The sequence below is a fragment of the Equus caballus genome, chromosome 15, assembly GCF_041296265.1.
Source record: "Equus caballus isolate H_3958 breed thoroughbred chromosome 15, TB-T2T, whole genome shotgun sequence".
NCBI classification, from domain to species: domain Eukaryota; kingdom Metazoa; phylum Chordata; class Mammalia; order Perissodactyla; family Equidae; genus Equus; species Equus caballus.
Genome location: NC_091698.1, coordinates 32,047,329 through 32,063,280, shown reverse-complemented (window position 1 = coordinate 32,063,280; position 15,952 = coordinate 32,047,329). Strand labels below are relative to the sequence as shown.

The following is a 15,952-nucleotide window of genomic DNA, read 5'->3' as shown; positions in this document are numbered from 1 at the left end:
GGTAAGCAACTGAAAGAAAAAACAAGAACAAAAACTACAAACAAAAAAAGGACTCTGTTATAAATCTTAAAGCATTTTGAACAAGTGTTCTAAAAAGGCATTAAAAATAGAACTATCATGTGATCAAGCAATCCCATTTCTGGGTATACATCCAAAGGAAGCGAAAACACTATCTCGAAAAGATAACGCCACCAGCACATTCATTGCAGCATTATTCACAATAGCCAAGAATTGGAAACAATCTAAATGTCCATCAGGGGATGAATGGATAAAGAGGATGTGAAATAAAAGAGGATGTACACATACACGCAGAAATATTATTCAGCCATAAAAAAGAAGGAAACCCTACCTTTTGAGACAACATGGATGGACCTCAAGGGCATTATGCCAAGTGAAGTAAGTCACAGAGAAAGACAAATACTGTATGTTCTCACCTATATGTAGAATCTAAAAAAGTCAAACTGATAAAAATAGAGAGTAGACTTGTGGTTACAAGGGACTGGAGTGTGGGGAAAATGGAGAGATGTTGATCAAAGGGTATAAACTCCTAGCTGTAAGATAAATAAGGTCTGGAGATCTAATGCACAGCATGGTAACTTCAATAAACAACACTGTATTATATTCTTGTCAGTTGTTAAGAGAGCAGATCTTAAATATTATCACCACACACACAAAGAAATGTGAAGGGATGAAGATATTAATTAACCTTATTATGGTAATATTTTTTGCAACATTTACCTGTATCTAATCATCACATTACACACCTTAAACTTACATATGTTATATGTCAATAATTTCTCAATAAAGCTGGGCGGGAAGAGAGAAAGGCATAGATTTATCTATTTTATTCACTCTTATGAGTTGAATTGAAATGCATATCCCTCAAAATTATGTTGAAGTCTTAGTCCCTAGTGCCTTAGAGGAAATGCAGATTGTGGGAAAATGAGTAACAGTGAGAAACCTTTCCTATTTTCTTTTATTACAAACCAATTTTTGAAAACACTACTTTTACAAAGTATTCTTTACAAGCCTAGAATTTCAGAGAGCAATGCTATTTTCCATGAAATGAACATAAAATCTTTAAAATTCTCCAGTTTTGATTGGTTATTTCTTCTCATAATCTGTTTCCCTGAAACATGTAGAAAATACAAAATGTCTGAAAACTTACTTCTTGGTAAAAAAAAAAAAAAAAATCTTTGAATATTTCCTACATTCCCTATAGACAGAAAGTACAATATTCTTAATTCTAAACAAGTATCTGTCTCCTGTATGTTAACACATTATATTGTGGCTTGGACAACAAAAATGACCTACAACCAAAACTAGTCACTTCACACTGCACAGACATCGTAAGAGTTTGTAAGGGTTGAAAGAATAACCTCCATCAGGTCCAGGTGGAGACCAGGCGTCTGAGTGTGTCTATAATTGAGCAAAGTTAACTGAATGAGGAAGGACTTAGGCAGGTGGGTTTTACTGCAGTTTTTTCTCTGTTGCCAGATACTTTCATTTGCGTTCCACAAACCTTGAAGGCCCTGTGTGATTTGTAGGAGCTGGGAAGACTGTCTTGGAGATGGAGCTGTCTGAGTCTGTTTTCCTGAGGTCAGAGCATGTGGGGTGAAGAGTGTGATACTGTTATACTCTCTGTAAACTTTGTTCTGTAGACTTTGCGAGCCCAAAGACCCAAAACTCACACTTTGGATGAGATTAAAGATGTACAGAAGCCTGCTCTCCACCTGCACACCATGGGAGTTGTTTCTGATTAAAGATGACAGTACAGTCTCTGCATCAACAACTGGAAATGGTGGCTCTCTGCTATGATGCAGACGCAGCCTCACTGTAGTAAACTTCACCTCTGTCTTTCTTGGCCTGGAGCCAAGGATGACCAAAGTTTCTGTGCTCTATGAGTGGCAATTGCCCTCACTTTTCAGTACGTCTAGATATTTATGTGTTGGCTTTTCAAAAACACATCTTATGCCAAGCAGAGAATGAAGGATCCGTAATAAAGGAAAATTAAAAAGAATAGAAAAAATTAAATAATTTTAAGCTCACTGGAACAGTCATGAGATGAAATTATAAAGTTTAGCAAAGCTCTAGAGGCTATGATAACTTGTTAATAACTTATTTGGGCAGAACTTATTTATCTTTAGTATTCTTGACTTGGAAAACAGCAACATCCAAGCCCAGAGACTGTTTGGCTCTCTCATATTCTGGAATTCCAGGAGCCCTCAGTGAAATCTGTAATCAGTTATGAGAATCTACATTAAGCTACTATCCCAGGATAGTAATATCCTGTAATAAATTATCTAAGGAAAAATAGAGAGAAAAGTTTATTGAGCAAATGGAAAAATTAAAGTAAATGTTTGCTTGTTAACAATATTGTTGAATGCACCGCTAAACAAGAATAGCATTTTTTATCTAGCTTTGTGTTTCAATGTTCACTAAAAGTAATTTGCCATGTAATCAAACTACAGTCTTAAATGTGGTCATTATAATAGTTCTATTAACTTTATAACTCATAGAGAAAAAACTAGACTTGATGAAAAACTTGTTATGGAATTTGTCCCAAGGTTAAAGTTTCAAGTTTTCAGAGAAAGAAAGATATTGCTATCTGTCTATCTATCTATCTACCTACCTATCTATTGAATTTCTATTCCTGTCTCTATCTCTGTATCAGAGGAAAGATAAAGAGGCACAGTTTGATTAATCATCATCATAGCATTAAAATTTTCAGGGGCCCACCCAGTAGCGTAGTAGTTGAGTTCGCATGCTCCACCTAGGCAGCCCGGGGTTTGCCGGTTTGGATTCCGGGTGTGGACCTAGCACCACTCATCAAGCCAGGCTGTGGCGGTATACCACATAAAAAAATAAAGGAAGATTGGCACAGATGTCAGCTAGGGGCCAATCTTCCTCAGAAAAAAAAATCTTTAATGAGAGAGGCAAATATAGAAAACTTTGGATGAAAAGATGAAACAGGATAAATGCATCTATTGAGAATTTGACTTGCATGCCCCCCGGTGTGCTATTGACAAAAGCACCAGATCAAAGTAGTACAAAAATAACACTTTCACGTTTTAGAATGTCCAAACTAAGCACCAATCTAGAGACTGCGTCAAGATAACCAAAATTAACTAAAAGTAACCCAAGAGCTCATTCTGGGTTGTCTGGTAATGTTGTGGCTGTGGTCTGGCTGCTGAATTCCCTAAGATTGAAGCGCTATACAGCTTGATGTTCTTGGCACACCCCTCTACATCTGACATCAAATCAAATCAAATATTTTACCTCAATGACAAGAGACCTCTCACGTATGCCCCATAAATAGCATGGGGAGGAGGGGAGTGTACATTCCCTACGAGTGTGTTTAACGTGTCTTTTTTTCTTTAAAAGAAAGAATCACCTGACAGGCCCCTTTGACTTCTGAAGACAACACATTCCACATCTAGGAGTCCTGGTCTGGCCTTTGGACCAGGTGACATGAAAATCTGCCAGCTTTGCTGGGACCCAGAGCGGCAAAGGGCTCTGAACCAGGTGCAGCCTGCAGGGCAAGCAGCCCTGTCTCTAGGGATCGTGAGGACATCAAAGACTTGAAAAATTCCATCAACCATGTCGACATCTTTGACACTTAAAGGAAATCAACCAAATGCAGAAACATACATATTTCTTTCAAAACACTTGCTAAGAGAGGCGGGCCCCCTGGCCGAGTGGTTATTAAGTTCTCCCGCTCTGCTTTGGTGGCCCAGGGTTTTGCCGGTTCGGATGCTGGACACGGACATGGCACCACTCATCAGGCCATGCTGAGGTAGTGTTCTACATAGCGCAACCAGCAGGACCACAACTGCAATATACAACTAGGTGCTGGGGGGCTTTGGGGAGAAAAAGAAGAAGAAAAAAAGATTGGCAACAGATGGTAGCTCAGGTGCAAATCTTAAAAAAATAAAAAAATAAATAAAAAATTTAAAAAACACTTGCTAAGATAGGTCATATTGTGAGCCACAAGATATGTCAACAAAATTAAATGGATTCACGTCACACAAAGCACTTCTCTGAAAACAAGGGAATTATATTAGAAATCAGTAACAAAAAGTTATCAAAAAAATAGCCAAATATTTAGAACCTAATAACACACTGCCAAGTAAAACTTGGGTCAAAAAAGAAATAAAATGGGAAATTGGAAAGCATTTTGAATACAAAGAATATATGACATATCAAAATTTGTGGGATGCAAGAAAGTAATGAATATATAGTCTTGCATTTACACCCTGAAAAGGTACTCTAGCAAAGATATTTTGAAATCAATTTGCATCTCCACATACTAGGAAAAGAAGAACAAAATAAAACAAACAGGGCTTTGCATTCACGGAAATGTGGGAATATGATGAACACGTTTAGATTTCCATCATTAGAATCAGTCCATAAGTAAAAAAAGTCTGAAAGTGGAAAGACAGACTGAGCACCTGCTCAGAGAGAATTCAGTGACAAGGAAGTCAAATATTAGACAATATTATTATGATGCTGTACATATAATAGACTCCACTGAGCTCTGATTTGCTCACAAGCCAAACATCATACACAGCAGGAAGCTTTCCATTCTGCTGATGGTTAGTGAGGGTGGTGATCACTGGACAAAGGCATGAAGCAGGGCCCTGAAGGCAGCAGGTGATGTCAGGACCTCACTAAGGTCTCTTCCAAGTGACATGACTGAGCTTCCATATGGCCATGAAGTCAGCAGGGAACCTGAGTGGTTGCTCCAGGGAGCACACAGCCACGGGTCCCTGGATGGTCTGTGAGGCATGAGAGACCTAAATGGGGAAGAAGAAAGAGTTTCTGGGAGGCTGTCCTGACAATGCCTTGGCCCCTGATTACCCAGAATTGGTGTCTGGAGGCTGTGACTGAGGCCTCCATTGCCTCCTCCTCAAGGCTCTACAGCAATTTCCACCTGAGCTCAGCCTGGTATCATCTTGTCCTCTGGTCAGTACAGCTGTTCCTGGCACTCTGAGAGGCTGAGTCTCCTTGGAGGTTTGTGTTTGGGGCCATCACAGTGCAGGGTCCAGTGAGGGTCCTGCCCACAGGAGTACGTGTACCATTTCTAGCCTCCACTCCAGTAATTACGGTGATGAAACTTTCCCAGACCCACAGCCACTGAACTGGGTGGGTGCCCAGGGATTAGGGCTGAAATGTTATGTAAGAGGAATTGAGGTGGTTGCCCTGGTATCTTTTGGAAACACCGGTGGCCATGTGTCCACTGCAGGGTAGAAGGGTCTCCCTGGACTTGCACATCATGGTGCCATTTTCTCCTGAAGGTGCAGAGATGGAAGCTGGCGACTGGGTCAGTAGAACATGGTCACTGGTTTGCAAATCCAATAAGGAGGCAGAAAGGTTTACAGCTATTTTTCTAACTGAAAAAGTCTTATGCAAACACTAAAAAGCCTCAAATATCATCCTACAAATGTATATTAAACTGAATTTTTAAAATTTAATTATTGCTCTTAAATCAACAACCTACTTTTATACCTTAAAGACGTAGAAAAAGATGAACAGACTAAACCCAAAACTAGGAAAAGGAAGGAAATCATAAATATTATAGCAGATATTAATAAAATAGAGAATTTTAAGAGTAGAGAAAATCAATGACACCAAAAGTTGGTTCTTTGAAAAAGTCAACAAAATTTACAAACCTTTACCTTGACAGACTAAGAAAAAAGAGAGAAGACTCAAATTACTAAAATCAGAAATGAAATTTGGGATATTACTAGTGATTTTACGGAAATAAATGGATTATAAAAGAGTACTATGAACAATTCTATACCAACACACTAAATAACCTAGGTGAAATGAACAGAATCCTAGAAACACATAACCTAACAGGAATGAACAACGAAGAAACAGAAGAACAGATAACAGCTATAGCTAGTATAGAGATTGAACCAAAAACCTCTCAACAGGAAAAGTCCTGGTCCAGATGGCTTCAATGGTGAATTCCAGCAAACATTTAAAAAATTACATTAACAACAATATTTCCAAAAATCTTACAAAAAATTTAAGAGTAAGGAACACTTACTAATTCATTCGATGAGGCCAGCATTACCCTGATACCAAAGCCAGACACAGATACTGCAAGGAAAGAAAACTACAGACCAATATCCCTCATCAATTTAGATCCTAAAATCCTCAGGAAAATACTAGCAAACTGAATTCCACAACAATAAGAGGATTATACAGCAACGTCAAGTGAAAGTTATTGCCGGAATGTAAATTTGCTTATGTATACATAAAATCTAGTGCCACCTGTATTCTTCCAGGTCTATACAGAATAAATTCTACGATCCACAGTTTATGCTTTTTGTTTTTGAAACCCAACTTTTGGAATTTCAGGAGCTTACGTTTTCTTTCAGAGATAGGTAATTGAGGTGAATCAAGACTTTCAGTATGAGGATTTTTCATCTGCTATGAATCACAAAAATTTCATTGGGAGCTTAAATACCAAGATTTTTACTAATTGTTTCCAGCTATACTCTCCCTGAGGATATTTTGTGGACAGTGCTATCCAGACTATCTTTATTGAGTGGAGAGATAAGTAATAAAAAGGAGAAGTAAGTTGAGAAAGTGGGAAGGTACCAATTTCTGAATATTACTAAATATGCTCGTAAATCTACATCGAAACTGCTAAATCTCAACATGTATTCTGTTTGCACTGCCACTAATCTGGCTCAATTCTCCGGCTATGCTAAGTTTAATTTATAACTGTACACAGGGCAAGGAGGGTTAGCATGAACTTTTAAGCTCTCCTGTTCATCATGAATAGTGACTCAGAGCTCATGGTCCATTCTCCATTCTTCCTGCTGCTTATGTCATGCCAAGGCTTGTTGTGGCTGACAGGGCCATAAATGAGTGGCACCTGAGGTGTAGTCAAGGCACTTAGGGGACAGGTCCTTCCACAGTGACCAATTCCCCTGAATTCTCCGACATCTCCTCTTATACAGACTCTGCCTTGCCTACTCCCCAGACAAACAACACATCTGAGCAGCTGGGCTACACCATGCAAGGAGGTTTATGTTCAGGCCTGTACCACTGTGGGAGGTCTTTGTGAACCTTGCATGCAGTAATAAACTCCAACATCCTCAGCCTCCACTCTGCTGATTTGAAGGGTGAAATCTGTCCCTGACCCACTGCCACTGAACCTGTCTGAGACTCCAGAGACCAGCTTGGAAACCTCATAGATCAGCAGCCGTGGAGACTGGCCTGGTTTCTGCAGGTACCAATCCAAATAGGTGTAGTCATCACTACGGAGGAGGCTCTGACTAGACCTGCAGGAGATGGAAACTGGCTCTCCCAAGGTGACGGCCAAGCAGAGGGGAGTCTGGGTCATCACAATATCTCCACTGGATCCTAAAATAATGAGAGAAGGGTACAAGGTCAGGTACAAACATTGCAAGCAATTTTCATAATTTTCTTTTTGCTATTTATTTCACGCAAAATTATGTTTTGTGTAATTTTGATTTATACCCCAAAACTATCCAATTTCAAAAAACCTCTGAGATTTCAAGTCACTTGCAGTCTTTAGAAGTCAACTACACAGTCCCCCGTTTTCTGTCAGTCTCTACATTTTTCCCTCTGGCATTTTCCTCACTCTCATGGCTCTAAATATCTCATGTCCTGAAGAGCAGGATATATCGATCTAATATGCAGAAACAATTTACGTGGGAAGCTTTTGTGCCTCCAGAGCTCATCCTCCTCACCTCATTCTCCTTTCTCCTCTCCCCTCTACCCTCACCTGGGATCCAGAGCATTAGTAGCCCCAGGAGCTGAGCAGGGAACCTCATTTTGAGAAGTTGAACTGATGAGTCCTGATAAGACTAGAGCTGACCTTTTATCTCAGACTCACAAGGGAAGATCCTCCCTAGGGAACAATATGCAAATCCTCTGGTGGGTGCAGCAGTGTGGAGACAGCCAAGAGCCTGGGGGCCTCTCCTGTGTTCAAAATGACATAAAATATGCTCAATGTTTGGAGTGAAAACAATGGAGATAAAATCTACGCTGCCTAAGGGGGAAAAGGGGCATATTACATGTTTCCTTCTGTTTCCTCTATCACATTACTGGTTCTACAGCACTTTTCCAGGTGTATTTTACACTTCTCTTTAACAAGGTTGAGCTGTTTCCATAAATATAGGGTGCTTCTTATTTGTTTGTTTGTGCTTGTTTAAGAGCCTAGGTTTGGTCTTTTTAATATTTTAATTGGGATAAAACACAGTATGAAAGGATACATCTTAAATGTGCAACTGAGTAAAGTTTTGTTTATTCACTATCTGAATATAAACCTAGTATATTTCAAATTCTTAACGTCTCCCTCATGCATTTTCCCTGTCAATAACTGCTCCACCTTTCACAACCAAGGCAACTGTTATCCTGATCTATCGCAATAGTTTGCTTTTTCCTGGATTTCGACATCAAATAAATTGAAGTGGGTTTTTTTTTTGTTTCTAGCTCCTTTCTTGTTTCTTTGCTATTTTTGAGGCCTCTCTTCCTTCCTGTGTATTTGAATTACTGTTTGTCATCCTTTCCTGTGATTTTGAATGTTTTCCTCTTGAATTTCTTATAGGGCATATCTTCTAGTAATGACTTGTCTTCATTTTTGTTTATCAAGGACTGTCTTTACTTGCTTTTATTTCTTAAAGATAGTTTCATGGATATATAATTCTCGGTTGACTTTTTTGTTTTCTTTTAGCACTTTAAACATATCATCCCACTGTGTTCTAGTCTCCGTTGGCCATAATCAAAAATTTAATCAGTGGCTTTAATATTTCTTTGTATATAATAAGTCTTTTTTTTAATGTAGTCAAGGTTTTCTCTTTGTCATTATCTTTCAGCATTTTAACTGTAATGTGTGTAGTTATGTATTTCTTTATGCTTATCATGAATGAGTTTCACTGAGTTTCTTTGATCTATAGACTAATGTATTTCATTACATTTGAAAAGCTTTTCCTATTATTTCTCCAAATATGATTCAGTCCTTTCTCTCTCTTCTCCTTTGTCTCTCTCCTTACACAAATGTTGGTATTCTTCACATTGATCTGTAAATATCTGAGGCCTTGTTCATTTTTTCTTCAATATTTTTTCTTTCAAGTAAGATAATTTCTATTTATCTATCTTTATGTACATTGATTCTTGTTTACGTCATCTCAAGCTACTGTTTGAACTATCTAGTGAATTATTCAATTGCCTTATTGCACTTCTCAGTCCTAAAATTCACATTTGATCTTTTTTCATGCTTTTTATCTCTCTATTCAGGGTCTCTGTTTATTTAGTCATTGTCTTCATAGTTTCCTTTTTAAGTCTTTGAGCATAGTTTTTGTTTTCTTTTTTTTCAATTTTTTGAGCATCATTATAATAGCTGCCTTGAAGTATTTGTTACTAAATTCAGTATTTAGGATCAATCAGAGTCAGCTTCCGTAGATTGTTTATTGTTTTTTCCCCTTCCATATGGGTCACACTTTTCTATTTCTTTTCAAGAGTGGTTGATTAAAAACTGAACACTTTAGGTAATATAGTCTTGAACCTCTGAATTCTGCTTTATTTTTCTGAAGATTGCTGGGTTTCTGTTTAGTAAGTCGCCTAAGCTTATATTGCAGAATCTATCTACCACTTGGTGTTGAACATTGATGTCTCTGTTCTTTTTTAATTCTTCTTATTTTTTATTTTTAGCTTTGAATTCTAGGAACTGCCCCTGGATCTGTACATCTTAGTTGCCACCAATGATTTGGGCAGTAGTTTTGCTCAAACACCTGGAGCCCGTAAAGCTTGTATCTTCTGCCAAGGCCTCTGTGTGGTTACAGGAGGGTGGTCAAGGTGCAGTCAGTTCTTAACTTCCTTCATTTTTACTTTATATTGGTCATTCTTGGCATTCTCCCATTCATACCTACAGCTTCTAAGTCAGCCGGCAGTGGGTAGAGACATTAACTCAAAAATTTTATGGCTCTATTATTTCTAAGATTTCACCATTAACTTTATGGTCTGTGACCATCATCTTTGGCTCTTAAAGCTGTGAGTTTTCCCTCTTTGTTTCCTACAGAGTTCGTCCCATTTAATTGGAAACATTGATGAATCTCGCTTCACCCCAAAATCAAGTTCACTCCCTTTGGCAGCTAGTTACTAGTTTTTGCTGTCACCCTTTGTTGGTAAAACTACAGTTCTTCATGACTGAGCTGGAAGTATAAGGGAGCCATCTTAGGCAAAAGGACACAGACTCTCCTGTCCTTACACAAAATTCTAGTACTTTTCAAGATTAAAAATTTTTCAATTGTTTTATGCCTTTGGCAAATTCTGGGTCTTTGAAGTAGTTGCTTTTGATAATGTTTTCAAATTATGGTTTGTTTGTTTGAGAGGATTAACCAAACTCTTCATGCACCATATCCAGAAATACATTCTGAGCCAAATTTAAATGAAAATAACAGACACAGTGAAAGGGGATGAGAACCTGAATTAACACAAGTAACTTTTGAGTAGAGAATTCGGATTCTACACCCAAAGGATACAGAGAAACAGAACTCTAAACAAATATCGATCTCTAGTCACCAGATTTCATATTCTCAGAGTTAATGCACTAGACATTTTCAAAACACGTTATGCGTATTCTAAGATTGAGCAGATAAGTGAATATACTGTGGATAATGGGAGCCAGGATTGTCACTACCTGGGATGAAAATTATAAATAGGTAAAGAAGGGAAAATAGAAAAACACTTGTTGAATTCTTCAATAAGAACTCATACTCTTAATTTATTTTTATTTATATATTTTAATTTATTTTGAAATAATTTCAGACTTACAGTTTAAAAAAGTATAAAGATTATTCCTATAGAGTCTATTTTTGTTTCTCTCTCTCTACCAAAGGAAAGACAGGGAGGAAAAGTTTGATTAACCATCATCATAACATTCAAACCTTCAATGAGATAGACAAATATAGCGAACTTTACATGAAAACATGAAACAGGATAAATACGTCTATTGAGAATTTGACTTGAGCCCCCAAGGTGCGCTATAGACAAAAGCACCAGATTGAAGTAGATACAGAAATAGCACTTTCAAATTTTAGAATGTCCTAACTAAGCACTAGTCTAGAGATTGTATCAAGACAAACAAAATCATCTAAAAGTGAACATGAGAGCTCTTTCTGGATTGTCTGATAACATTGTAGCTGTGGTCTGGTCGCTGAATTCCCCAAGAGGGAAGTGCTATGCAGCTTGAATTTCTGGTAACTCCTCTCTACATCTGACATCAAATCAAATGAAATATTTTCCCTCAATGACAAGAGAGCTCTCACAAGTGACCCATAAATAGGTTGGGGTGGGGAGGGGTGGTATACATTCCATTCCAGTGTGTTTAATGGGTGTTCTTTCTTTAAAGGAAGGAATCACCTGACAGGCCCCTTTGCCTTCTGAAGATAACGCATGCCACGTGTAAGAGTCCTGGTCTGGCCTTTGGACCAGGTGACGTGGGAATCTGGCAGGTTTGATGGGACCCAAAGAGGCAAAGGGCTCTGTACCAGGTGCAGCCTGCAGTGCCAGCAGCTCCGTCTCTCAGTGCCATGAGGACATAGAAGACTTGAAAAATGCCATCAACCATGTCAACATCTTTGACACTTAGAGAAAATCAACCAAATGCAGAAACATACATATTTCTTTCAAAACATTTGCTAAGATAGACCATATGGTGTGCCACAAGATAGGTCAATAAAATTAAATGGATTCAAATCATACAAAGTACATTCTCTGAAAACAAGGGAATTATATTAGAAATCAATAACAGAAAGTTATTAGAAAAGATCCCCAAATATTTAGAAATTAAATAACATACTGCCAAGTAAAACTTTGGTCACAGAAGAAATAAAATGGAATATCAGAAAGCATTTTTCAAGTACATGACATACTAAAATTTGTGAGATGCAAGAAAGCAATGAATATATAGTCCTGAATTTACACCACTAAAAATGTCTACTAGCAAAAAAGCTCTGAAATAATGAAACCAGCTTTCATCTCCGCATACTAGTAAGAGAAGAAAAAAAATAAGACAGTGCTTTGCATTCATAGAAATGTGAGAATGTGATGAACACACATGTTTAGACTTCTAGCATTGGAATCAATCTCTAAGAAAAATAAATGTCTGTTAACATCTTCACAAGAGAAAAGTTTGCGAGTGGAAGGTCACATTGAGCAACTGCCAAGACAGAATTCAGTGACAAGGAAGTCAAATATTAGGCAATATTATTATGGTGCTTCCTGTACATGAAACTCTTGTTTGCTTTGACTTGCTCAAAAGCCAAACATCGTACAGTGCAGTCAGCTCTCCATTCTTCTGAAGGTTAGAGAGAGTGGTGATCACTGGGCAAAGGCATGAAGCAGGACCCTAAGGGATTAAGTGGCAGCAAATGATGTCAGGACCTCACTAGAGTCTCCTCCCAATGACATGACTGAGCTTCCATATGGCCATGAGGTCAGCAGAGAACCTGAGTGGGTGCTCCAGGGAGGACCTGGCTGCCATTCCCTGGAGTGTGTGGGGGGCTGAGCATCCTATGTGGGGAGGAAGAAGGAGGTTTTGGGAGGCTGTCCTGGAGATGCCCTGGCCTCTGTTTACCTAGAAGAGTTGTCCAGTGGCTGCGACTGAGGCTTCCATGGTCTCTTCCTTAAGGCTCTACAGCCATTTCCACCTGAGCCCAGCCTGGTATCATCTTGTCCTCTGGTAACCACAGCTGCTCCTGCTGCCCTGAGAGGCTGAGCCTCCTTGGGAAGTTTGTGTTTGGGGCCTTCACACTGCAGGGTCCAGTGAGTGTCCTGCCCACAGGAGTATGTGTAGCATTTCTAGCCTCCACTCCAGTAATTATAGGGATGAAACTGTCCCAGACCCACAACTACTGAAGTGTTCCCAGGGGTTAGTGTTGAAATTTCATGTGAGAGCAGTTGACGTGGTTGTCCTGGTTTCTGTTGGAAACACAGGTGGCCATGTGTCCACTGCAGGGTAGAAGGGTCTCCACGGGCTTGCACATCACGGTGCCATTTTCTCCTGAAAGTGCAGAGATGGAAGCTGGGGACTGGGTCAGTAGAACATGGCCACTTGTTTCCTATTTCAATGAGGAGACAGAAAGATGTACAGCTATTTTTTCCAACTGAAAATGTCTTATGTAAACACCAAAGGACTCAAATATTATCTTACAGATGAATATTCAATTCGATGATTAGAATTTCATCATTGCTCTTATATCAATAACCTACTTTCATACCTTAAGGATCTAGAAAAGGATGAGCTAACTAAACCCAAAACTAGGAAAGGGAAAGACATCATTAATATTGTAGCAGATGTTAACAAAATAGAGAATTTTAAAAGTAGAGAAAATCAATGACACCAAAAGTTGTTCTTCGAAAAAATCAGCAAAATTGACAAACTTTTAGCTCGACCAAGAAAAAAGACAGAAGAGTCAAATTATTAAAACCAGAAATGAAAATGGAGATATTGCTACTGATTTTACAGAAATAAATGTATTTAAAAGAGTACTATGAACAATTGTATACCAACACATTAAATAACCTAGATGAAATGAGCAAATTCTTAGAAACACAGAACCTAACAAGAATGAACAGTGAAGAAATAGAACAGATAGTATAGAAGAATAGAAGAACAGAGACTATAACTATTATAGAGATTGAGTCAAAATCCTCTCAACAAGAAAAGTCCTGGCCCAGATGGGTTCAAGGGTGAATTCCACCACACATTTAAAAAAATACATTGACATCAATCTTTCTAAAAATCTTATAAATACCCACTAGGAAGGAACACTTCCTAACTAGTTCTATGAGGCCAGCATTACCCTGATACCAAAGCCAGATAAAGACACCGCAAAGAAAGAAAACCGCAGACCAATATCCCTCATAAATATAGATGCACTGATCCCCAGGGAAATACTAGCAACCTGAATTCACTAATATATTAAAGGATTATAAACCATGATCAAATGGGATTTATTTCCACAATGAAAATGTTTCAATATATCTTTTGAAAATCTCATGTCATCTGTATTCTTCCAGGTCTATGTGGGATAAATTCTGTACCTTACATCTTTCAATTTATGGTTTTTATTTTTGAAACCCAACTTTTGGAATTTCAGGAAATTACATTTTCTTCCAGTGAAAAGTAATTGAGATGAATCAAGGCTTTTAGTGTTATGATTTTTCATCTGCTATGAATTTACAAAAGTTTAATTGAACACTCAAATACCAAGACTTTTTCTAATTGTTCTCAGCCATGATTTCCCTGAGGATATTTTGTCTGGACAATGCTATCCAGACCATCTTTATTGAGTGGGGAGATAAGTAATAAAAAGGAGAAGTAAGGAGTTGAGAAAGTGGGAAAGTGCCGAATTCTGCATATTACCAAATATGCTCATAAATATATATGAAAAACTGCTAAATCTAAACGTATATTTAATCTCCATTGCCACTAATCTGGCTCAGTCCTCTGGCTGTCCTAAGTGTACAACTGGACACAAGGCAGAGAGGATTAGAATGAAGTTTTCAGTTCTCCCATTTGTCATGAATAGTGGCTCAGAGCTTATGGGACACTCTCCTTTCTCCCTGCTGCTTATGTCATGCCAAAGCTGCAGGGACTGACAAGGCCATAAACAGGTGACACCAGAGTTATAGCCAAGGCACCCAGGGGACAGATCTTTCCACAGTGACCAATTCCTCTGAATTCTCCAACATCTCCTCTTATACAGACTCAAAGAATCTGCTGTGCCTGCTCCCCAGACAAACAACATTTGCGGGCAGCTGGGCCACACCAGGCAGTGAGGTTTATGTTCAGGTCTACACCACTGTGGGAGGATTTTGTATACCTTGCATGCAGTAATAAACTCCAACATCCTCAGGCTCTACTCTGCTGATTTTAAGGGTGAAATCTGTCTTTGACCCACTGCCACCGAATCTGTCTGAGACTCCAGAGGCCCGGCTGGAAACCAAATAGATCAGCAGCTGTGGAGACTGGCCTGGCTTCTGCAGGTACTAACCCAAATAGGTGTATCCATTACTATGGAGAAGGCTCTGACTAGACCTGCAGGAGGTGGAGGCCGGCTCTTCTGGGGTGACGGGCAGGGAGAGTGGACTCTGGGTCATCACAATGTCTCCACAGGATCCTAAAATAATGAGAGAAGGGTAAAAAATCAGTTACAAACATTGCAAGAAATTTTCATAATTTTATTTTTTGCTATTTATTTCAGGCAAAATCATGTTTTCTGTAATTTTGATTCATACCCCAAAACTATCCAATTTCAAACAAATACCCTTGATTGCAAGGCATTATGGGTCCTTAGAAGTCACCTACACCAACCCCCGTTTTCTGTGTTCATCGTCACATTTCTCCTTCTGGAATCTTCCTCACTATCACAGGTCTAAATATCTCATGCCGCATCCTGAAGAGAGGGACATATCCACATAATATGCAGATACAATTTACGTGGGAATCAGTGGCGCCCCAGAGCTCACCCTTCCTACGTTTCTTACCCTATGCTCCTTTTCTCATCTCCCCTCTGTCCTTACCTGGGATCCAGAGCATTAGCAGCCCCAGGAGCTGAGCAGCGAACATCATTTTGAGAAGTTGAACTGATGAGTCCTGATAAGACTAGAGCTGACCTTTTATCTCAGACTCACAAGGGAAGATCCTCCCTAGGGAACAATATGCAAATCCCCTGGTGGGTGCAGCAGTGTGGAAAGAGCCAACAGGAGGGTGGGGGCCTCTCCTGTATACAAAGTGACATAAAATATGTTCAATGTTTGGAATGAAAATGAAGGAGATAAAATCTATGCTGCCTAAGTGGGAAAAGGAACATATTAAATGGTTCCTTCTGTTTTCCTCTACCACCATTCTAGTTCTACAGCACTTTCCCAGGCATATTTTACACTTCTCTTTAGTAAGGTT

At 38.9% G+C, this 15,952-nt stretch overlaps 1 gene segment (V, D, J or C); it reads right to left on the bottom strand.

Annotated features, from left to right (window-relative positions):
• Positions 1-7,027: 7,027 nt before the first annotated feature.
• LOC102150142 (immunoglobulin kappa variable 2-28-like) lies at positions 7,028-15,646 on the bottom strand. The segment is given in 3 exon segments: positions 7,028-7,383; positions 15,045-15,170; positions 15,574-15,646. Coding segments are annotated over 3 exon segments (507 nt in total).
• Positions 15,647-15,952: the final 306 nt, after the last annotated feature.